Source organism: Schistocerca nitens, chromosome 3 (assembly GCF_023898315.1).
Source record: "Schistocerca nitens isolate TAMUIC-IGC-003100 chromosome 3, iqSchNite1.1, whole genome shotgun sequence".
Classification (NCBI taxonomy): Eukaryota; Metazoa; Arthropoda; class Insecta; order Orthoptera; family Acrididae; genus Schistocerca; species Schistocerca nitens.
This window is the reverse complement of record NC_064616.1, coordinates 87,343,792-87,369,540: the sequence shown is the minus strand read 5'-3', so window position 1 is coordinate 87,369,540 and position 25,749 is coordinate 87,343,792. Positions and strand designations below refer to the sequence as shown.

The following is a 25,749-nucleotide window of genomic DNA, read 5'->3' as shown; positions in this document are numbered from 1 at the left end:
CTACAGAACCCCTGCTCCCAATCTCTTGCTTCATTGTTCATATCCCTGTCATAGACATAGATGCAAGACATGTCCCATAAATTCTCCCATCACCACCTATCCCAGTCCTGTCACAAACATCACCTATCCCATTAAAGGCAGGGCTACCTGTGGAACCAGTCATGTGATCTACAGCCTAAGCTGCAACTACTGTGCTGCATTCTATGTGGACATGAAAACCCAGAAGCTATCTGCAAGCATGAATGGCCACCAAAAAACTGTGGCCAAGAAACAACTGGACCACCTTGTTGCTGAGCATGCTGCCCAACATGACATAACCCATTTCAATAACTGCTTTATAGCCTGTGCCATCTGAATCCTTCCCATCAAAACCAGCTTTTCTGAATTGCACACGTGGGAGCTCTCCCATAATCCTCCTAGCCTCAACCTTCATTTGTCACTGTTCTTACCCATCTGGCCCCTTACCTGTTCCCATTCCAGCACTACACAGCTCTCTATTCCATCAATGCACCCAGTCCCCACCCTCTTCCCCCCACTCCCATTCGGTCTAATCTCCCGACTACACCTAGCTGCCCCACTCTCCACCTCATCCCTGCATGCTCCCAGCAGTACTTTACCACCCCAACCCCTACCCAACTATTACCTACCCCTCTCCGTCCCAGCCTCCTCTTTACCCTTACCTGGTTGCTTCTCTCATAATGTGCTGCTGCTTGCAGTCTGGCTCCAGCTGCCAGAGACTGTGGTCACGTGTGTGTGAGTTGTGCCTGCGTGAGTGTGAGTGTGTGCGTGTGTGTATGTTGTCTATTTTTGACATAGGCCTTGTTGGCTGAAGCTGCCTTTCTGACAGTCTTTTTGGTGCACCTTTCTGCGTCTCAGCATCTCCACTAGATGGTGAGTAGCAATGATCCTTTTGATTATATTGTTACATAAATGATCTGATGGACAGGATGAATAACACTTTATGGCTGTTTGCTGATGATTCTGTGGTGTACAGGAAGGTGTCATCTTTGAGTGACTCTAACAATACGCAATATGACTTAGACAAAATTTCTAGTTGGTGTGACAGATTGAAACTTGCTCTAAATGTACAAAAATGTAAGTTAATGCAGATGAGTGGGAAAAGCAATCCCATAATGTTCGAATACAGCATCAGTAGTGTGCTGCTTGACACACACACATCGATTAAATATCTATGTGCAACATTGCGAAGCAACACGAAATGGAATGAGTATGTAAGGATTGTATTAGGGAAGGTAAATGGTTGACTTCAGTTTATTGGACAAATTTTACGGAAGTGTAATTCATCTGTAAAGCAGAATGTGTATGGAACACTAGTACGAGCCATTCTTGAGTACTGCTAGAGTGTTTTGGAGTCCCATCATGTTGGATTAATGGATGGCACTGAAGTAATTCTGAAGCAAGCAGCTAAACTTGTTACCAGTAGATTCAATCATTACATGAGTATTGCAGAGATGATTTGTAAACTCAAATGAGAATCACTGGAGGGTAGACAACTCTCTTTTTGTGGAACACTATTGAAAAAATTTACAGAACCAGCATCTGAATCTGATGGCAGAACTATTCTACTGCTGCCAACATACACTTCGCAAGAGGACAACGAAGATAAGATATGATAAATTAGGGGTTGTACAGAGAAATATAGAGAGTCACTTTTCCCTTGCTCTGCTTGTGAGTAGAACAGGAGAGGAAATGACTAGTAGTGGTACAAGCTACCCTTTGCCATGCACCATATGGTAGCTTCTGGAGTATGTATTCACATGCAGATGTAGATGTACATGGTAATGGTTGCTCCACCTCTGTGCTGAACTCGACGGCCTGCAGGTATGAAACATGGACCAGTGGTACATGGCTGCTTCCACAGTCTTCTATGATCATCATCAGGTAGTTATTGGCAAAGAGAAACATACCATGATCCTGGTTTCCTTTCGGCCCATAGGTCTAACTGTAAAGTGATCGTTCAAACCATGAAAAAGTTTCAGTCTGTCTTCACTTTTAAATGCTGTAAAATTAATCAGGAATGACATGTGGTTTGAATTCCACTTGAAACTGTAGGTCCTCTTTCCCCAGTGTGATTACAGGGGCACAGAAGTTGCCAAAGTGGAATCTGATTGAAAGACTTGTGCCAGGCCATTGAGCCACACAAAATTACTATCCTGGTTTCCTTTTCCCCAACTTCGTTGTGAACCTTGTTGCTCAGCAGTCTGTATTGTTATTTTTACTGGATACTTAGAAGTCCAATTCATCACATTGTTAATGGATGCATAGAAGCCAAATTAATCAAGTGGCAAAAGTTGTATGCTATATGGGTCATCACAGCCTTCCCAGCTGCTTCCAAAATGATAGTGCGCTGTTCTGTTGCATTTTGCATAGGGTACATACAAGCCACAATTAGTAAGTAGTGTTATCAGCTGGTCTTGTTGTCTGTGGGTGCCGACTATGGGGCAAATCTTTAATGTTTTATGTCTAATGACAGCACCTAACTTTCATAGCATCGTTGCAGTGTAAGCCTATCAGCAACTTTACCTGCTGACTAACCTTCTTGCCATCAACTGACAATCACAGTGCACATATAGTATAAGCTTGAAATAACCCTTCGAAGCATGTCAATGGATTTGAGACACAGTGAGCACTACTCAACTGAGAATTTAGCTTCATTTTTGCCACAATTACATAGGTGACTTCATGTAGTGATTTCCTGTGGCCAAAAGGATATTGAGGAAGAGGTTTCCAAAAAAGCCAAACCTATGTAACCATATATCATGAGGTGCTAATTTTTTGAGCAGTTTATTTGATACAACACCCAATAATAAAAGAATGAATTCCAATTTTGTTTTGCAAACTGCATTGTAATAATTTCTTATGCTCATGCATATTTTTCAGACCGACCCCGTTCTTATTATTCTATTCCTCTCTTTTTTCTTTTTCTTTTTTTTTTCTTTTAATGAAAGAACGCTCACATGATATAACACAAATCTAAAAAGGAAGAAATGGTGAAATGAAATATATATATTTACGAGTTAGCTGCATCCATCTGTAACATATTGATATGTTCAAGTAGAGACTGCAGTTGATGATGTGATGTTTCTTGTGTTCCAGATTCAGGGCCACTTGGCTGTACACGATCTGTGCTTCCTTGAGGTCCTATGCATTCTGCTGTTGCTAGGGATTTTACATATGGTTCCAGCTGATGAGCAATTGCACTCAGGTGTTTTACTTCAGAACGCAATGTTAAAATATCATTCATCTGAAAGAAAAAAGTAAAGCATAATAACAAAATGAACAGATACATTAAAAAATACAAACACACAACATAGAAATGATTGGTAAACAATTAAAAAATGCATTACTCAAACATTTTTATGCAGAACATTCACTGTAACACAAACAGCTTTCCCTTTTGGTTGTTGCATAATGATATACGAGAAGAAGAGATGTCAGATGGAGTGGTTTGTGCCATACTTCCAGGATCTCATGTGTTCTTTGTACCTATCATCAAATGTTCTGCCTGTTTGTCCTATGTATCTGACATCACAAGTGTTACACTGTTGTTGATATATAACTACTTTCTGGTATATGTCTATGTTTTTGTCAGTTTTGGGGAGTCTTTTGAAAATGTTGGTGATTTTATGTGTGAGTTTGTGTTTGTATGTCATTGTGTTTTCTTTTGTATTTTTCTGATTATTCTGTGTAGTTGTTATGGTACTGAGTGTTTGTGTTTGGTTCTGTTTTGTTGTTGTCTGTAGTTTGGTGCTTTTTGCTTTTATTTTACTTTTCATTTTGTTGTTGAGCCTTGTGCCTATGTTACTATTATGCATTATTTTCCAGGGTGTATACGTGGACAAGGAAAAAAAATTCCCAGATTTTCCCCAGATTTCCCGGTTAAAAATACACTTTCTCCCAGTTGAAAATACACTTTTTCAGTGTTAAGTGACAGTATACTCTTCCTCAGCACTGTAAAACTCATTAATCCTTTGAATGTTTATGATTTTATATACTGACGTAGAATTTCCTGGCAATTTAGAAAACGAAACTCTGGAGGGAAGAACACATTTTGAAAGACCTTTGATGTGCAGCAACATGTTCACTGAATATTTTAGTATTATGAAGGTATAAATTTGAAATGACTGTCAGATGCAGATGTCAGATTCTTGAATAAATCAGGGGAACAAATGACATTTTAAAAAAGCTAATAGAATATTCTTGGTGGAGTACAAATAACATGAAGTTGTCAAACTATAATCATCTTGGTGACATCTATTGGGCTTGTGGTGAACAGTGTAGAAGAGGTCTGAATGTGACTTAGGGAAGAACACTTTTTCTGCCACTCAGAACATCAATGATGATTTTCACACACCAATGGCACTCCAAGTAATCTGTGGTATCTACATAAAGGAAGACAACACACTGGAATGTATGCAACATGTCCAGCAGATGTCTAAACATTAAAAGAGACACATTCATATCACTTGCAGTGCACCACCAACAAGACACTACCTTTGGCATAGCTGTACAGTGCACAAGGCCACTGAGCTGTGGTCATCTTTAACAGTTAAATATCCATTTTGTAAATAAAAACCATCTTTTCTTGTTGCACTGTAATTTATTTCTCCCAGACATGTTTCACCTTTTTTTACTCTAAGGCATCTTCAGTGGGATATAGAATGATGCAGTTTTGTTTTGATGTATGTTTATATCTTTATATCTTTCTGTGTGTGTGTGTGTGTGTGTGTGTGTGTGGGTGGGTGGGTGGGTGGGTGGGAAGAGGGTTATTCTGTTTGAGTTGAAGAGTGTTGAGTATGAATGTAATAGCTATCAGAGAGTGGTTGAAAGCTTTGGTGATCAGCTGATTTTAAGTTTTTATATAAATGTCCTGTGGAGGGATTAATGGACAAGTAAGTGGAAAGGTATTGGGTGGTATTATTATTGTTATTATTATTATAAGCCTCTTTTGGAATGTTATTCTATTATTTTTCAATTACTATAAACAATGAATTGTTTGGCATGTGTATTTGATCATTCAATAGGATTTTCTTTTCTGGTTTGGTTTTCTGTATGGGGTAATTTTCTTGCAGGGTTAGGAGGTATTTTTTATTGTTGACTATAATTATTTTCATGCCTTCTTCTCTAGTGGTTGGTTTGTGATTATGTTCTCTTGGGTGTTTTTCAAATGTGGAGTGGTTTGTCCCATACTTTCAGGATCTCATGTGTTCTTTGTACCTATCATCAAATGTTCTGCCTGTTTGTCCTATGTATCTGACATCACAAGTGTTACACTGTTGTTGATATATAACTACTTGCTGGTATATAGCTAGGAACGAAAAAAACGATCTCTTAATCTCGCTAAATAGAAATCTGTATGAGCTGAGAGGAACAAATGTTATTGTTTTTTCAGTGCCACACCGTTACGACTTGATAGAATGGTCCTGTGTAAATAAAGAAATTGAAACTGCAAATAAAGAGATGCAAAATATTTGCAAGCGGTTTGAAAATGTAACATTTGTGAACATCAGCAATTTAGGGAAAAGATTTCACACAACACATGGTTCCCATCTAAATGTACTTGGAAAAAACGTAATAGTAACAAAAATTTTAGAACTTGTAAATAAAATCTCAAATGTGCAGTGTGATGACAGAAAAGTCATACCTCTCATGGACAGGAAGTGTGTGTATCCTGTAGAATCCAATGTGAAATCTGCTGTCAGTGAAGCTACACCTCTCCAAGACAAATGTGAAATTTTATTAATGCAAGTGAACACTCCAAATGTTAATAATTCACAGAAAGGCACAGCAGTTATGGAACAACAAACGCCAGAAATAAGTGAAACAGCAGCAGCACCATCATTATCAGCAGAAGCAGTAACAGCAGCAGTAGTAGTAGAACCAACAACGACTGGAGCAGCAACACAGCAATGCTTAAGGAGGAGCCAAAGGAAAAATACATCTGTGTCATTCAGTGATAATTTTTTATGGTTTCAAGCCAAGAAGAAAATAAAAATGTGAAAAACCAGCCTGCTAACTCGCAGATAAGTCACAACAACATCCTATTTTTAAACATTCAGGGTCTTGAAAATAAAGTTGAAATTCTGGAGGAGTCATTGCCACAGACTAAGTATTCTTTCTTATGTCTATCAGAACATTGGTTTAAACCAGAACAAATATAATACTATGTACCAGAAGGTTATAAATATGGAAACAGTTTTTGCAGATCTCAGTACCGTAATGGTGGTACTGTTATCTATGTTTCAAATGACATAGAGTGTAGAGAACTAGATCTTAGTTGGGCATGTGTAGAGAAACACTTTGAAATTACCGGGATCATATGTGATATAATGAAACTTATCATAGTATGTATCTACCATTCCCCTGACTCAGATGATAAAACTTTTTTTTTAGATAATTTAAACAGTGTACTCTGCTACATAACGAAATGGAAACAGTATGTAACTGTAATTGGGGGAGGCTTTAATTCAAGCTTTGATGTAACATGTAGCAAACCCAGTGTAAATAAGTTACTGAATATGCTAATGCAGCACAACTTCCATCACGTAAATTCAGAACCAACAAGACTACAAGCGTGCTTGGATAATGCTTTTGTCAACTGTGCTCGTGATATGTACTCCACCAAGGTAAATGAATTTGTTTTCTCAGACCACTCCATGTTAACAGTAGAGTTAAGACATTTTATAAAAGGGGATGAGGGCAAGGCTGCACAAAAGTTACCAAAATCTAATACCTTAATATTAACAAAACACAATCTCATAAAACTAACACACCAGCTGAGCATAACAAACTGGGACAAATTATTTCAAAACTGTGATTCCAGTGCCCAAGCAGTTTATGAAACATTCCACAATTACTTAACAGGTATTTTAAAAGCCCATCTTGTTCAAAAGAAATACCATAAAACAAGAAAGGGTAAATTTTGGTACACCAAAGAACTGGAGAATCTAAAAAATAAGCTACTGCTGTTGAAGTGCCTTGCCAAAGTAAACAATTCTAATGAAATTAAGGATCTCGAAAAAATCACTAAGAAACAGTATAAGAAAGAGTTGCAATTGGCGAAACTAAGATACAACACAAATTTCATAAAAAAATAGTAAAAACCAATGCAAAACAGCCTGGTCAGTAATTAATACTGTTAAAGGTGAAGTCAGAAACTTCGACAAGACAGTCCCAATACCAGCAGATACATTCAATAAATATTTTGTAAGCTGTGCTGATGATATCAAAAAGCTGATCAGAAAACCCAATGTAACATGTATAGATTATCTGAAGAGAGCAAACCTAAATCATAATAGGGCCAGATCATCATTGAAACACTTCAAAGAGGTATGCCAACATGAAGTTCTTAAAATAGTCAAAGAAATGAAAAATTCATACAGTACACATATTTTTAATATGTCAAACAATCTATTGAAAGAAATCATACATTACATTGCAGCACCATTAACATATTCTATAAACCTGTGTCTCATAGAAGGGTTTTTCCTGATCCTCTCAAACTATCCAAGGTAACTCCAGTCTTTAAGAAGGGTGTGAAATCAGATCCTGCAAACTACAGACAAATTTCGCTAATTCCAGTAATAGGAAAAGTCTTTGAAGGCATAATATATAAGCAGATGTATGAGTACCTAGAACTAAATGGTATGTTAAGTGCATCACAGTTTGGTTACAGAAAAGGAAGGTCAGCTATACATGCCATAGAGCTCTTAGTCAGAGACATTCTAGCAGCATTTGAGGACCATGCGCATGCACAGGTAACCTTATGTGATCTGAGCAAAGCTTTTGACTGTGTTGACCACTCACTTCTGCTCTCTAAACTTGAGTACTATGGAATATGTGATAAAAGTTTAAAACTCATCAAATCATACCTCAATAAAAGGAACCAGGTGGTGAGTTTAGGAAGTCATCTGTCAAACATACTCGAGGTTCAACATGGAGTGCCACAGGGATCTAAATTGGGACCACTTCTTTTCCTTGTACACATAAATGACTTACCAGGAAATATAGATGTAAAGACATATATGTATGCAGATGACACAACTTTTCTATCTATAAACCATGTACTTGATAACCTTGTAAGTGATATGAAATTGGTAAAAGAAAATGCAACATCATGGTTTAATGCCAATGGTCTGCTATTAAATGAGGAAAAGACCCAGAATATGTGGTTCAGTCTATCAAAGACTATAAAAATAGAAAAACAAAAGGCAAAGTTTTTAGGTATTGTACTTGACAACAGTCTAACATGGAACTCTCATGTTGATCACATAGTGGTTAGGTTGTCAAGAGTTATATATTTGTTGAAGAGACTGATGTGTTGTGTGACATTTGAGTACGTAAGGACAGCGTACTTTGCCTTTTTTCAATCTGTTTTAAGGTATGGGTTAAAACTCTGGGGAAACAGCAGAAAAATAAATGAAATTATGGTGATCCAGAAGAAAGCAATCAGAGTAATGGCTAAGGTAGATAATAGAACACATTGTAAACCATTGTTCATTAAATATAGAATTTTAACAATAATTAATTTATATATTCTTGACAGTGTTAACTACATACTTGCTGAACTACCTAATTTAAGTGTAACAAATGAAAGGCATGGCTACTATACAAGAATGTGTACTTCTCTGCTGTTGCCACAAAATAGATTAGCTAAAACTAACAATAGTCATAAGTATATGGCAATTAAAATATATAACAAATTGTCTAAAAATGGGTCAATCAAGCCTGACAAATTATTTGAAGACAATGTTCATAACTTCTTGTTAACTAATCCATTCTATTCATTACAAGAATTTTTAGAAATGCCCAATATCAACTTAAATATGTAAAAATTTATTTTGTAAAATTAATAGGTTAAGTGAACTGACGAAGTCTATTGCATGTAACAATGCTGAATGACTATTAAAGAATCTGAATCTGAATATATGTCTATGTTTTTGTCAGTTTTGGGGAGTATTATTGCATAGAATTGTCTGTTGTGTATGCTATCTTTATTCCCTGTGTTTTGAAAATGTTGGTGATTTTATGTGCGAGTTTGTGTTTGTATGTCATTGTGTTTTCTTTCCTATTTTTCTGATTATTCTGTGTAGTTGTTATGGTACTGAGTGTTTGTGTTTGGTTCTGTATTGTTGTTGTCTGTAGTTTGGTGCTTTTTGCTTTTCTTTTACTCTTCATTTTGTTATTGAGCCTTGTGACTATGTTACTATTGTGCATTATTATTCAGGGTGTATACATGGACAAGGAAAAAAAAATTACCAGATTTTTCCGATTTCCCAGTTAAAAATACACTTTCTCCCAGGTGAAAATAAACTTTTTCAGTGTTAAGTGACAGTATACTCTTCCTCGGCACTGTAAAACTCATTAATCCTCTGAATGTTTATGATTTTATACACTGATGTAGAATTTCCTGGCAATTTAGAAAACAAAACTCACGGGGGAAGAACACGTTTTGAAATACCTTTGATGTGCAGCAACATGTAGGCTGCATATTTTTGTATTAAGAAGGTATAAATTTGAATTCCACCAAACACTGCATGTCACTTTCTGAAGCATTGAAATTGGGATTGTGATGCGCTTTTGTAAGCCAGTCATAGCTTATGTCACATGATCTCACCAGCTTATGACAGCATAGGACACGTGATATAGTCAGCTAATAGCAAGATCACTCTTAAGTAGCGTGAACATACAAATAAGAAAAGTTAATGGTTTAAATTAACATACATGGTATTCTTATATAATATTTGTCTTGAAGATTAATAAGCTGGAAGAGAAGCTAAGCTTCCACATGTAATGTTGATCTTTTTTGCACGTTTTACACTTTAAGATACGTCACACAAATGTGCAGGTAAAATTTTTAATAACGACGTAAATGTCTGATCTTCTGGGCTCGAAATTCTGATCTTCTGGGCTCAAAATTCTTCTAAATGGTCGTCCTTTGAGAGTTGATTTTTAAATGAGAGTCAAATGCGTTGTGCTTTAAGAAATTCATTGTACATTGTCGCACAGAGTTCATCTTGTGTAAAAGGAAATCTACTTTGAATGTAACACTTTTCAAACCACAATTCACAATATTTTCGCACGACCCATTAGAAATAGGTTCATTTGAGCTGTTGCAAGAGAGCGCCAGATAACAGACGTCACTGCACTTGTGCAGCTACGATGATGCAGGAAGCCCATTATGTCCGCATGTGTAAAACATTAAAAGATCTCACAATAAGTCATAAAAGAAACAAGGCATTAGAGGATACTTCAGGAGTGTTGGAATTTTGTGAACCATACTAAAATGCATAATTCAGCTTAAAATGAACATTCGTATGTTTGGTTCTTTATTACGACATAATGCCATATGTGCACTTGAAATGCAGCGAACAGTTGAAACTAGCCAATAGTGTGAAATTAAACACTTTGTTTCAAGTAAATTTACTGCCTCAGCAGAAAAGATTAATAAAAGTCAATTCTCTTTAGCAAACTGCCAAAAATAACTTCATTGCTCTGTAAGGTGATTAATGCTTGACTGTCAGAAAGGTGGAAATAAAATCTGAAACTAGTAACATATTTTAGCTTTCCGTAACTATGCGAACGTATTTTAATTCATTTGATAGCTCCCGGCCACAAAAATCCGTTTTGTTATCATTTAACGTGATAGCAATAAATGAAGAGGAAACAACAAAATCACTGAACGTAAACAGAGGTCACCTGGAGACAATCCACCTCCCCACCACAACTCAGACTGCTCTGTGCATCAGCCCCAGATTTACTATATTTCCAAATCGGGGCAATACTAAGTAGTGGCACGCAGTCACACTTCTGAAACCAGAAGCAGGAGAAGGTACTACTCATATGCGACTCAACTGTGCATGTGCAAGAGCCCACCCGCAACTGCTTAAACAAATCTAATTTAAACAGCTGTCATATCACGCTCATCGGAGGCAATTTATTGTTATAAAGCATTGCATAGTCTTCCTAAAGCCTCTGACACACTTTGCTGCTGGCAGACGCTTGTATGAGCACTGTTTTGTTGTTGTATCGGTGCATTTCCTTTGCAACTTAAGTTTTATTTTCGTCCCCCCCACCCCGTTTATGTTTTGTTGCTGCAGTATTATTCTGCAGTTACAGGATACAGTAATTCCTTTGTTGGAGTATTGGTTCTTACCAGTCAAAATCACAAAAATTTAACTGAAAACTAAAACAATGAAAAATTCCCGGAATTCTAAACAATTCCCAGGTTCCTCCCAGATGAAAAAATTCCCGGGTTTTTCCTGGATCTCCCAGTTGTCCCAGGTCATATACACCCTGTTATTTCAGGTTCTTTTTAGTAGTTTTCTTTGGTGAGTGGCACTGTGTTGAGTCTATGGAGCATGTGTTGAAGTGCTGTTTGCTTTTATGAGTGTGCGTGGTTCGAGGATTGGGGAATGATAATATCAGTTGCTGTGGGTTTACGGTAAATTTCAAACATATGATTATTGTTCTGTTCTTTGATTGTTATACCCAGAAAGTTAATTTGGTTGTCCTGTTCTCTTTCAGTGGTAAACTTTATATTTTTATGTACATTTTTCATGTCAGTATATAGTTTTTCAATTTTTGTTTGTAGTATGTCTATTAATCAAAGGGTGTCATCAATATACTTGAGCCTATATAATATGTTGTATTGCTTTGCTATTGTTTTGGTGAAAATTATCTGTTCTAAGTGGTTTACAAAAATATTTGCCAAGGCTGCTGAAACTGTGGACCCCCATTGGTAATTCATCTTTCTGTACATAAAATTCATTATTGAATTGGAAGTCATTTTGTTCTGTTAGGAGCTCTATCAATGTGAGCATTTCATTAATCAGTTCATCAGGGAGTTGATATAAGTTTTCAGGTTGTTATCTATGATTTGTATTGTTTCTGGTACTGGTATGTTGGAATACTTGCTTTCTATACTAAATCAGAGGAGTGTAGCAGTTGTGGTGGCAGCTATAAACATGCAGAACGTTTGATGTCAGATACAAAGAACAGATGAGAGCCTGGAAGTATGAGACAAACCACTCTACATTTGCAGAACACCTAAGAGAACATAATCACAAACCAGCCACTGGAGAAGAAGACATGAAAATAATTAGAATCAACAATAAAAAACACCTCCTAACCCTGCAAGAAAATTACCACATATAGAAAACCAAAGCAGAAAAGAAAACCCTGTTTAGTGATCAAGTCCACATGCAAAACAATTTATGTTTTACAATAATAGATAAAAAGCAGCTGATCATTGCTCTGACAGCTATTACACTCATATTAAATACTCCACATCTCACAATGAATAACCATCAACCCCTCACCCACACACCCACCCACCCACCCACCCACCCACCCGCCCACCCGCCCACCCACACACACACCCACACACCCACACACCCACACACAGATATAAACATCATGAATAGACATTAGTTTTCAGTATATACTTCTGTTGGCAACATGTAGGTAAACAAAGCAAACAGGATGAAATACATAGTGAGCTCTCAATATTTACGCCTTTAAAAGCACAGTTTTCAAATGAATGTCTATAACTATTGGCAGAAGAGTAATAGTGTGCCACAAAACTAAGGGTAAACAGGATGAATAGTGTGAAGGAAAAAGTTCGGAATATAAAAATGAGCTTATGTTATGTAAATAAAGTGGTGGTGCGACCTCCAGACTAGATAAGAGGAAATGCAGATGCCAACCAAAAACATGTAGAACTGTAAGTAATTAGTTATTTACATAAAAACATGATGTGAACTGTTTTCTAATCTAAAAATAAAAACATAAAAACAAAACTGTATCATTCTAGATCTCACTCAAGATGCCATAGAGTAAGAAAAGGCAAAATGCATCTGGGAGAAATAAATTACAGTGCAGCAAAGAAAGGCAGTTTTTATTTAGAAAACAAATATTTCTGTGCTTGCTGCAGAGGATGGCCACACAAACAAATTTGAGTTACATACCCATTTCTCTCTCTTTAGTATCCCCACCAGCTGATATCAGTATGGACGCAGATAAGATGGCATGGGTCTTATGGAAGAATTGCGTGGCAAGCTGTCACAGATGGCACACAATGCACTGTATGGGCAGAACCACTGACCCAGTTGTTTGCCTGTTGGTGGCAATAGACCAGGACTGTCAGTTGTTATGCAGGTTTTAACTACCCTGGGCCAGACTTTCACCTTGTGCCATGTTCAGTTTCTGTGTGCTTAGTTTTTCAGTTGCTCGTGCTCATCATGTTTCATGTTTGTCTTTGTGCTCATCTCTACACAGTGTTCAGACACAACTCTCACACAGATAGACTTGCACAGCAAGCTTCTTTTCCTCATCCAGGGTTCAGCTCCCTAGCTTTGTAGTTATGCAACTGTTGGCTAGTATAGTTAGATTTGTGCCGATAATGATGGTTCGTGGCATCATCATGTCCTGTGCAGATATAAAAGTGGCAATTTAGGATTTTCCTACATCTGTGACAATATTCTTCTTTTTTCATGGTGTTAATTTGTGGTCACTATGAACCCCATATTTTTTCAATGCTGGTAGGGGCAGTTGTGCCTCCAAGCACAGCAATAAAAGATGTAGAAGGGGCAATTGTAAGAATTGCTCAAACAGAATGCAGAATCGCTCCATTCGCACACTGCACTGGTGACGGGCCAGGCACCTGCAGATAAGCCTTCTTCCCCAATGCCCTGATGCTGTTTGCCAGCTATGGCATCTGTGGGAAGGTATAAGTAGTACCTGCACCAGTTCTTGCTGCACTGCAGGGAAGCATATCATTGATCCAGATAATAAGGCCACTTTGTTGTTGTCCAACAGTGTGGGTTAGTATGAAATCATGAAAATTTTGAAGCTCTCCAGTAGCCTGAGAAACTTAACTTTGAGGAACTCCATCAGGTGCTTACACAGCATTCTAGACATTACAACCATGTGACTGCAGCATGGTTGCAGTTTAACCAGCACCATAAGTGCACTGGGCAATCAAAAGCAAGTATTGGTCTGAGTGTCCCCAGTGTTCAACCTTGTATGAGGCCTCGCTAATTAGAAATGTGACTGTCCAGTTAGGACCTGACCCCAAGGTCCAGCCTATGGCATTGGCTTTGTCTGGCACCTCCTTAGCTGAAGTTACTCAGATTCCTGAATCACGTGAACTTACAGCTGCAGCAGTATGCTTTCAGCAGCACAACTAATTATACACAGGTCGAAAAGGAGGCATTGGCTATCATTTTCATGATTAAAAAGTTTTCTTATTTGATGTGAATTTCCTACTCATCACTAACCACAAGCCACTGGTTTCTTTACTCAACCCTCAGTCAATGTCAATCAGGTAGGACTGCAGAAGTGGGCACCATCATTACCAGTCCATCACCCAACATGATAAAGTGGCTGCACTATCACAGTTGACAGCAGGACTGGAGTTTGACTGACAGCAGAACCCTTATCTCTGCATTGGCTAGTGATTTGCAGCAGACATTGCATGATCTTACTTTGACAGTACGGGAGGTAATGGCCACCACGGTTGCTGACCCAATTCTTCAGAAAATCATATCACCAGTCCAGATGGGACAGCCTAAGCACACTTCACTTCTTCACAAGTGGAGTCAGCATGGCATACATTTTTCCACCATTGTGACTGCCTTAACATGGTCTGGGAGTTCCACATGCTTGCCATGGATGAGCAAAGGCATAACATGGCTGTCTGTCTAGCACTGCATTCTCACATACTCCAGTTGCTGCATGTGTCGCACTGAGTCATGTCCTGCATGAAGGCTTTGGCTCTGCATCACATTTACTGGCTGGCAATTGATTGAGATATTGAACATCTTGTGCAGTCTGTGCAAAGAGCTAGGCTGCACCACTGCATCAGTTTTCCCCTTGGCTACTGCTGGTGCACCCTAGGGACAGGGTGCATATCAATTTTGCAGACTTATTTTTTGAAATAATGTGGCTGTTTGTAGTGGATGCATTGTCTAACTTCTGATATGTTGCCAAATTGTCTTTCCCAATGTTGGCAGCTACTATTCACATGTTGTCCATCATTTTTGCTATGAAGCCCCTCCCTACTCCCCCACCCCACCCCCCAAATCCCTGGATGGACTCTAGTATCCAGTAACAATCAGCAACTTGTGTTGTGGGAATTAGAATATGTTTGCAGTTGCAGCATCTGACTAGCACCATGTTTCATCCAGCTTCCAACTCTGAAGTGGAGGTCTTCATGTGAACGTTCAAGACCCAAATGGAGAAACCATTGTCTGCATTGCCCCATGATGATCCACTATTTAATTTTCTCATCACGTACTGGGCAGTGCCAGTTAGGGGGTGCAGTCTGACAGAATGTCAGCATGGGCACCAGTCACATATCCCACAGAGTTGCAGCGTGCTGTGATTTCCTCACAGGGCTGCTGTTCAGGCGGGGTCTTTTTGCTGGCATCAGGGGTGGCTGTTGGGTGTAGTGATGGGCCAGAAATGTCAAAATTTGTTTGTGGTAGATGTCAGACAGGAGCAGTTGACCCACCATTCCAAATTTGTTGCTTCTGATATCTATTGGACCAGTGGTGCCACACTCTCTGTACCAACTGGTCAACATGGTCAGTTATGGCATTTTCCCAGTATGAGGCTCCCAATTGTGGCAGCATGGCACTACTGGCCCCCACCATGCCCTCTGCTGTCTCACTTTTGTCCCCAGAATACAGCACCAGTGGTGGTTGCTCCTGCAACTCATGTCAAGCCCATTGACTTGGAACTTGCCCCTTCCTTTCCCTGCTCACTTGTGGATTTGATTTGATTTGATTTATGAGCCTTCATGCCTGCTGATCCAGGAGGACCAGCCATTCCACCAGCCAGTATGAGGCTCCCAATTGTGGCAGCATGGCACTACTGGCCCCCACCATGCCCTCTGCTGTCTCACTTTTGTCCCCAGAATACAGCACCAGTGGTGGTTGCTCCTGCAACTCATGTCAAGCCCATTGACTTGGAACTTGCCCCTTCCTTTCCCTGCTCACTTGTGGATTTGATTTGATTTGATTTATGAGCCTTCATGCCTGCTGATCCAGGAGGACCAGCCATTCCACCAGCCAGTACACTCTTCAACTGTTTCAGAGGTGTCAGCTCTGTCAACACTGCCTAATGCACTGCCAGCACCCTCTCCAGTTTGGCGATGTAGGTTGCGGCACCAACCTGTTCATTTTTGGCTTTATGTGACCTTTTCAGGGGGAGGGCGGGGTGATAAATTTAGTATCCCTGCTAGTGGATACCAATGATGAGTGAATAGTGCAGCAAGCTGTCCTGGATGGCACATGTGAAGCACTGTATGGGCAAAACCACTGACCCAATGTTTACCTGTCAGTGATAGTAGGCCAGGGTCATCAGTTCTTATGCTGATTTTACCACTCTTGCACCTGGCCCACACCTCATGCCACACTCTGTTTCCAATTTCTTAGTTGCTCAATTGCTCACACTGGTTGTATATGATGTTTGTTTTCATGCTCATCTCTATGAGGTGTTTGGATTTTCTGTTCTCCCATAAGATAGACTTGAACATTGAGTTTCATTCCCTCTTCCAGGATTCAGCTCCCTGACTTTGTTGTTGAGCCACTTTCAAATAGTATAGTTACATCTGTATGGACAGTGAATGTTCACAGAGCTGTCACACCCTGTGTAGATACAAAACTCTCCATATGGCCCTTTTCCACTGACCGACTACACTCACACAACACTACTGTAATAGTACTCCCACTAAGATCTGAAATGTCATTATATGGTAGACATATCTCTAGGAGATTGATCACTCTGCCTAATGTAAGGTTATAGACATACTGATATTCTCACTTCCAGTATTAATGATGGATAATGGCATGTGCTTTCACATTTCCACTCTTCACTGACTAAACTTTGTATAACACTGATCTTTCCAGTCACACAAAGAGAGTGCTGCTGTGTCTACATCTACACAAAATATCCTCTTCATTTTAATTAATTTAGGCTAGTATTTATGGGTATTGCAATTTTCACAAATGTTAGTGTAGTGGCAGTAAGAACGTACAAGTTACAACATATTTGTGTGGGAATCATTTTGAGCACTGGGTAGTATTGGTGTTGACATTAGCCTGGAATGAGAAGGCAGCTCAGTGTAAGAGTAATATAAATTTTACAAGGTACCATTGAATTGTTTCAAGTTGGCACAAAAGTATTTTCAGGCTACTCTTGTCTTAATGTGAAAATTCAAAGTGTTGCCCCTATCTATGTGAACTGAGTGTTCAACTAAGCTGTTACTATTTCGTATTTCTTGGGTTGACGAGAACATATGTATTCAGTGAGACAGGTGGCAGTGCAGTGTGTTTTAACAGACTCAAAATTTATGATTATCTGTATCATAAAGTGTCAAATACATAAGTAACTTTTATTCTTTTATGACAAGGGACATGTATGCATAACAAAATGTGCTACATTGTGAAATTCAGAAATGTTTGGCAAGATAGTTGTGTGTGAATCTACTCAATGTGTGATTATCTGAAATTAATAACAGTATACACAGGGAATTTTACAACTGGGAAACATTTTGGTTTCATTAGCAGCTATAGAAGCATAAATGCATCAGCACAGAGGCATGAACATCTTAAGTCTAATGGAAATAGGAAATAGCAGTGACCACAGATTGAAAATTAATTAGTTATTTTCATTCATGAGCATCCAATGCTTCAGTGGATTGCTAATATTGAGACAAAGATGTAAACTCAAATATGAACATGGTTCCAAATATTTGCAATTTAGTGATTCTAATTGAAGTAATGCACACAGACTTGAAAGCCATGCACATTAGCAGCATGTTGTCAACAGTGGAAGTGTGCCACAAAGGAGCAATAATGTGAACTTCAGATAGAGCCCTCCATGTGCAAGTGCCTGTTTAAACCCTGCCATGCTAAACTAATGCTCATTTATCAGGTATTATTGCCTGCATACTTTTGTCTTATCTTACTGTGTTTGGTGTATGTTATGGTGATTGGTATACATGCCCCTGTCTAATAAAGTTGTGCTAATATTCTTGGTTGTGTTTTATGTCCAAGTTACAACAGAAGTGACAATGAGTATAGTATTGTTCTCTGTGTGGTTTGCAGTCTCTGCCTGTGTCTACGATACTGACGAGTTTTTATGCTGTCTGGTTGATCGGCCAGGGGTTCTTACTGCAGCGTTGCAGCATCTCGTCATCAGCAGGAGGTACTCACCACAGTGCAACACAATCTAACCCAGATATTGCAAATGCTTGCCTCTGTTTTGGCCAGTTCTGGTCCATCTCAAACTATATTACCTGCCAAGTCACCCCTTCGGCCTCCCGTTTTGCCTGTTGCTGCCCTGTCCATTTATCCACCATCGCTTCTGGCTTACAGTGAGTCTGTCAAACAATGGGAAGCTTATGAAAAATGGTTGCAGCAACATTTTCATGCATTTGGATTGGCTGATGTTAATTTATGCCATGCTTTATTTCTGTCTTGGTTATCGCCTTGCATGTATCAACACCTTGCCAACTGCCCCCCACCCCTGCAGGATCTGTCTTCATTCTTTTTAGATAACATGTGTGACCTTCTTCCAATAAGAAGCAGACATATGTCATTTCTGCTTGAGTTCTGTAGTAACACTGTTCACGTTACGTTGCACTTCACTTAGTGTAGACCGGGACTGTGTCCTAGGCATGCCCGATGTTAACTGACTGGGCACGGCCCGTGCTGCCGGAGTTGTTGTTGTTGTTCTTGTTGTTACGCTGGCAGAGGTCGCATCCGAATTCTCGTGTGCCCTCTGGTGGACAGGACTCTACTTGCGGCAACTACCGCCCGTGACGCGCTGTGCCAATGTGCGCCTCCCGCGATCTTTCTGGTGGCTACTACACTCCTCCTCCTTCGGGGGGTGATGCCACTGTGATCCACTGCGTCGGAAGGTGGAGCGTCGGGCAGGAGCGATGACCTCCACATCCATTGGACGGCCGGAGTCGAGGGGATCTGCCAACCCTCGAGCCGGAACCTTCGAATACGGCTGGAAGTGACCCACACAAAGAGGCCCCCGTCATCCCACAACCGGAGCTCGGGACAGAACGGGTGACAAGCTGTCGAACTCCGGATCCTGTTCCACCTCGGGAGGGGCAAGACCCAGTGGTGGGGACGAAGGGGAAGGAACAACCACAGGTGAACTAGCCCCTTGAGAAACCGGGCCTGCCAGGGGGGCCGGCTCTCGCTGGGGCATCTCGAATGATGGCGATGCTGGTGCTACTGGCGGCTGCCAAGGCTGAGAACCATCGCAGTGCGGCAGAATCACAGCGGGGAGAGGAGGTAACGTCCCCTGTGAAACCAATACAGGTGCCGGCAATGGGGAAGCCGGTGTCCGAGAGGTCGGAGGGTGGGTGCCCGAACGTGGACATAGCTGATTTTGGTGACGACGTACCACCCTATCCCCTGCCTGCAAGGTATAGAGCTGGTGGCCATTTCGGCGCAGGACCACTGCCAGTATCCAACGTGGATTGCGACCAAACCCACGGGCCCAGACCGACATACCCAGTGGAAAGCCAGGTACTCCGTTTTGTGAAGACTGGCGAGGACCAGGCCGGAGGAGGTGAAGCAGAGTCCTAGGTTGACGCCAATGGAGGAGCTCTGCGGGGCTGCGTTCGCCCATTGGTGTGGTCCGGTATGCCGTCAAGAAAAACGTCAAGGCTTCCTCTGCAGGAAATTTGTGTACATACTTTTTCATCTGCGTCTTAAATGTGCACACCGTGCACTCAGCTTCCCCATTCGATTGTGGATGGAAGGGGGGAGAGCAAACGTGCCGAATACCGAAGCGCCTAAAAAAATCCTGGAAGGTCTGCGAAATAAACTGCGGTCCATTGTCTGAGACCAGGGTGATTGGCAGACCTTCCACAGAAAAGATTTTTGCTAGTGCCTGGATTGCAACTTCTGAAGTGGTTGAGGAGCAGCAAACCACATATGGGAATCGGGAATAAGCATCAATGACAATGAGCCAAAAGCCATTGAGAAACGGGCCCGCAAAATCGATGTGAACACGTTCCCATGCTTGGGTTGCCGGCAGCCATGAAGAGAACGCTGCCCTGGGAGATGCTTGTTGGCTCGCACACTGGGAACAGGTGGCCACTAAGTGCTCAATTTCTCTGTCAATACCGGGCCAGTACACATGTCTGCGAGCCAAGGTTTTAGTACGGGAAACACCCCAGTGCCCCGCATGTAATAACGTGAGGACCTCCCTTCGTAAACCTGCAGGAACAACCACGCGAGGAGCTGTATCATCGGTAGCCAGAAGGAGAACTCCTTCCAAGACCAAGAGGCGGTCTCGTAGAAGAAAATAATTACGAAGAGGGTCCGAGGCCCGGCCCGGAGGGCGGGATGACCACCCCTGCTGAATGAGGCGAACTACTTGCTGGAGAACCGGGTCAGCTGCCGTTTCCCTGGCGACTCGAGACCTAGTGATCGGGAAGCCATCAGCTGCTTGGCGGGACGCCACATCCAAATGAAAACACACAATCTCCTCTCGATCGAACGTAGGATCCGGGCCCACCGGAAGACGGGAAAGAGCGTCGGCGTTGGCATGCTGTCCTGTAGGGCGAAAATGTATGTCATAATGGTACTTCGAGAGGAACAAGGCCCAGCGCTGTAGTCTGTGGGCCGCCCTATCCGGAATCTGAGAGGCGGGGCCAAATAACGATATTAACGGCTTATGGTCAGTGATTAACTGAAACTTCGTGCCATACAAGAAAGGGTGAAACTTGGTAACAGCATAGACAATGGCCAAAGCCTCTTTTTCCACCTGGGAGTAATGGGCCTGCGCGGGACTAAGCGTTTTAGACGCAAACACCAGTGGTTGCTCGGAACCATCTGCGTTGCGATGGGCCAGGACCGCTCCCACCCCATACTGCGAAGCATCTGTAGCCAGGACCAATGGCTTATGGGGATCAAAAGTAGCCAAACAAGGGGCTAAAGTGAGGAGGCCCTTCAACGAGGTGAACGCTCGCTCACATGCAGGCGACCAATAAAAAGGAACACCCTTGTGCAGAAGGCAGTACAGGGGGTGGGCTATAGTGGAAGCCCTGGGAATGAACCGGTGGTAATAGGCTATCTTGCCTAAAAAAGCTTGTAACTCTTTCAGCGAAGTGGGCCGAGGAAGGTTGACGATACCTTGGACCAAACTTCCTAGTGGCTGGATGCCATGCCGAGATATGGTGTAGCCCACATACTCAATGGACGGTTGGAAGATGGTTGACTTATGCAGGTTGCAACGCAAGCCCACAGACCTGAATTTGAGAAAGAGGGTGCGAAGGTTGTGCAAGTGTTCCTTCGTGCTGCGGCCTGTGACAATTATGTCATCCAGGTAATTAATACAATGAGGGATTGTCGACGTGACATGCTCAAGATAACGCTGGAATATCGCCGGGGCACTGGATATTCCAAAAGCCAACCGCTGGTATTGGTAAAGGCCAAATGGGGTGTTGACGACCGCCAGCAGTTTGAAGTCCTCATCAAGTGGTACCTGATGATAAGCCTCTGACAGATTGATTTTCGAAAAATATTGGCCTCCCGCCATGGCGGAGAACAATTCATCAGCACGAGGCAAAGGATAGGTGTCCACCACCAATTGGGAATTAATGGTGGCCTTGAAATCGCCACAAGACGTAAGCTTCCCGAGGGCTTCTTGACAATAACGAGGGGCGAAGCCCACTCACTGGAAGAAACGGGAAGAACGACCCCTAGGGCTGTCAGCCGGTCTAGCTCTTCCTTTACCTGAGGGCGGAGAGCCAAGGGGATCTGTCTCGCGCGTAGAAAACGCGGGCGAGCCGACGCCTTCAATGTTAAGTGAGCTTCAAAATCGGAAACACGCCCCAGGCCCTCCTCAAAAATATCTGGAAAGTCTGAGATCAAAGATTCCAATGAGCGATAGGGAATGTCTTCTGAGACCAACTGTATGGTGTCAGCAATAGAAAAACCAAAAGCTTGAAAGGCATCCAGGCCAAAAAGGTTAGCGGAGTTCGCATCACTGACAATAAAAGTAATAGGCCGAGTGACTGATTTGTAAGTCACGTCGGTAGTGAATTGACCAAGTAGGGCGTAGACGCCGGTAAACTGGCGCCAACGGGGGCGATCCAAGGTCGGAATAAGTTTGTGCATTCAACAACGAAACTGCCGCACCCGTATCTACTTGCAGTTGTAACCGGCGCGACCGAACTGACACCTCGATAAAGAGTTTGTGTGCCGATGCGTCGGGAGCCTGGCCCGATGAAACTTCCTGAATGTCAACGTCCATGTCCTCTGTACTTGCTTCCTTCGATTCTTTCGAAACTGAGCGGCAAACTTTAGCAATGTGACCTTTTTTATTACATTTGCGACAAACGGCCCAACGCCGGGGGGCACTCTGACTGATCATGATGTATATAGCACGACGCACAGGACGGCAACAGGGGCCGGCGGCCGGAATTCTGTTTACGTGCCGTGCGGGAGTGGCCGTAACGGCCGGATTGTATCGCTCGCACGTCGTCCACCCCGGACACAGTGGACGCGGCCGCGCCACCCTGAACCTCCGCGACGTCGCACCATGCTTCCAGCTGTTGACCTGCTGCGTGAGAGACTTCATACGATTGAGCAATGGACAGGACTTCCTCGAGGGAAGGGTCTTCTAACTGCAGGGCCCATTGCCGGACCTCCCTATCAGGGGCCGAACGAACAATGATGTCGTGTACCATAACGTGGGCATACGACTCTCACGACTGCTCCGTGACAAAATGACACTTGCGACTAAGACCGTGCGGGGTAGCGGCCCACGCCCGGTAAGATTGATGGGGCTGTTTCTTGCATTGATAGAACTCGACCCTAGCCGCCACAACATGCGTGCGGCGGCGATAATATGAAGACAGCAATGAACACAATGCATCAAAAGACAAGGACGAGCGTTCCTGCAACGGCGCTAGCTGCCGCAAAACTTGATACAGCGAGGGAGATATCCGAGACAAGAAGAGAGCACGACATAGCTCCGCATTGGCAACATGAAACGCCTGGAAATGCTGCCGAAGGCGATATTCATATGCGTCCCAATCCTCCGCCGTCTCATCATACGGGGGAAAGGGAGGAGGGAACTGCGCCGGAGCAGACGGGGTGGAGAGCAACGCCGGAAGCACTTGTTTCATGGTGGCCATGAGCTCCGTCTGCTGCGCCACCAAAACCCGCACCAAATCCTCCATGCCGTGGAGAAGCTGCGAAACCGGAACAACGACGCAACACGCGAAAGAAGATCCCATCCTCGTCGCCAATTGTGTAGTAACACTGTTCACGTTACGTCGCACTTCACTTAGTGTAGACCGGGACTGTGTCCTAGGCATGCCCGATGTTAACCGACTGGGCACGGCAGGTGCTGCCGGAGTTATTGTTGTTGTTCTTGTTGTTACGCCGGCAGAGGTCACATCCGAATTCTCGCGTGCCCTCTGGTGGGCGGGACTCAACTTGCGGCAACTACCGCCCGTGACGCGCCGTGCCAATGTGCGCCTCCCGCGATCTTTCTGATGGCTACTACAGTTCTATCCATGTCACAAGAAACTAGAACATTCCTATAAGCTTAGGCAGCTGAGCTTCACAGTTTAAGCCATTGTTGTCACTTTGTCACTGATGTACATTTGGAGTCATATGCCAACCAAATGGTTTGCGATGCAATCATTTGGCTGGGCCCGATCGTGAGGTTCGTGGTCAGTCACTTCAATGTGAAAACCCTCCCTCTCTGACATTTTGACTATTGCACAACCGTTTGAGGCTTTGAGGGCTGTGGGTACTCTAATTGAATCCAGGTGTGATGTTGCAGAAGTTCAACCTGCTTCTCCCTGCTGTTTGTCGGACGGTTCACAGGGGGACGATATGGTGGTGGTAGTCTGAATGCGAGCAAAACATTACAGCATCCCACCGAACTCAATGCAGCAGCCATGGCCACAACAGCAGCACAGCACGCCAAGTAATGATAAAAAATGCAAGCGCTCCATGCTTCCCTCTTGCCCCTTGTGTTTTGTCATTCATGATAGGCCAGATTGTCCTAAGCATTGGGCCGTTTGCTTACAGTGAAACAAGATGTGGGCCACATGGCTCCTGTTTGTAACGCAAAATTCTGACAGCCTATTGCAGATGCTGACAGCCCATTGCAGATGCTGACATGGATATCAGCAATCTCCAATGCATCCAAAAAGCTTTTTATTGATGCCAAGGTTTATCAGAGGGTTTGACACATGCAAGTCGACACTGGTGCTACAATGTCATTACTCAACTTGCAAACATAGGCTTGGATTCTCCACCCTTAGTGCCAGTGTCATCTACATTAGTCACCAACAATAAACAAAGCATTCTGATATTAGGTATTTTCTCAGCCCCAATCACATAAAAATCTGTGGTTCATCTGCTGACTTTTCTGGAGACAAACAATGCACGCACCAAAAATTTGGTTGGTTTGGACACCTTAAACCTTTTCAGGTTTACTATTTCTGATGACATGTCATCTCTCATCAAGTGCCTTACACACAACTTGATCCTTTATCCTCAGAATTTTCTGCCCCATTTTCTGTGGGCTTGGGTTGTGCCAATATTTTCAAAGCTCACTTCATCTTGAAACCTTCAGCCAGATTCAATTTCTTTTGGGCTTGCCTGGTGCCAATGGCGCTACATGACCAAATCAAGGCAGAGCCCAACCTCCTCATGGCCTTCTGGGTTGTCCAACTGATTGCATCCAGCAAATGGGTTACCCACTTAGACATTGTCAAAAAGCCGTTGGGATGGTGCTTCCAAAGTTTCTGTCAATGCTCAGTCTATCACTGAGATGAATTCCTTACTGTGCCCTGATGAACTTTTTGCTATGCTCTCTGCTGGTCAGTATTTTGCCTAATCTACCTCTCTCATGCATATTTGCAGCTTCCCATTAATGTTGACTCTCAAGCGCTCTTGGTCATTAACACTCCTTTTGACTTGTATCAATATTTGCGGTTACTATTTGGTGTCGCCAGTGCCCTGGAGATTTTTCAATGGTTTCTCAAACAACTCACGAGGTCTGTGCCTGGCTGTGCCTACAGTCTTGATGCTATTGTGATGTCTAGCTCCTCCACTGCTGAACATCTCAATAACTTATGTATGCTCTTTTCAGTGAGATCCTGCAATTGCTGCATGCTGAACACTGGGGAGTGTCAATACCAAGGCGTTAGCCTGCCATCATATTTTTTGGGCTGGTTTGGATAGTGACATCATTTTTTGGTTAGGCATGTTCTCAATGTGCATCACAGCAAGATTCCCCGCAGGTAACATTGTCTCTGTGGCCACAATCTTTGCAGGACTGGGACCATCTCCACATCGATTTTGTGGCCCTTTCCTTAATGCATACTGGCTAATAGTAATTTATGCATTCTCTCGATTCCCATATGTTGTTCGTTGCCCGTCAACTTCAGCCTCTGCCACCGTGGCAGCCCTGTCTAAAACTTTTTCCATTGAAGGGCTTCCAGCAATGCTGGTCTCTGATAACGGCCCTCATTTTATGCCATAGGAGTTTACCTCCTTCTGCAATGCCCATGGGATTCACCACATTTTTGTCCCACCCTTCTACCCGCAGTCCTATGGTGAGGCAGAAAGGTTAGTTAGAGCATTCAAAACACAAATGAAACAACACGACTCACTGCGTTGGACCAATTTCTTCTGTCTTCCTATTGCTTCATGCTGTTTGGCAGCA

At 42.4% G+C, this 25,749-nt stretch overlaps 1 protein-coding gene across 2 annotated transcripts in view; it reads right to left on the bottom strand.

The window, feature by feature from the left end:
• LOC126248059 (uncharacterized) overlaps positions 1–25,749 on the bottom strand; it is a 551,905-nt gene that overhangs the window by 134,885 nt on the left and 391,271 nt on the right. For both annotated transcript variants that reach the window (XM_049948697.1, XM_049948699.1), the window contains one exon: positions 3,036–3,265. In XM_049948697.1, coding sequence (XP_049804654.1) covers positions 3,036–3,265 — 230 coding nt within the window. The remainder of the gene's footprint in view (positions 1–3,035; positions 3,266–25,749) is intronic.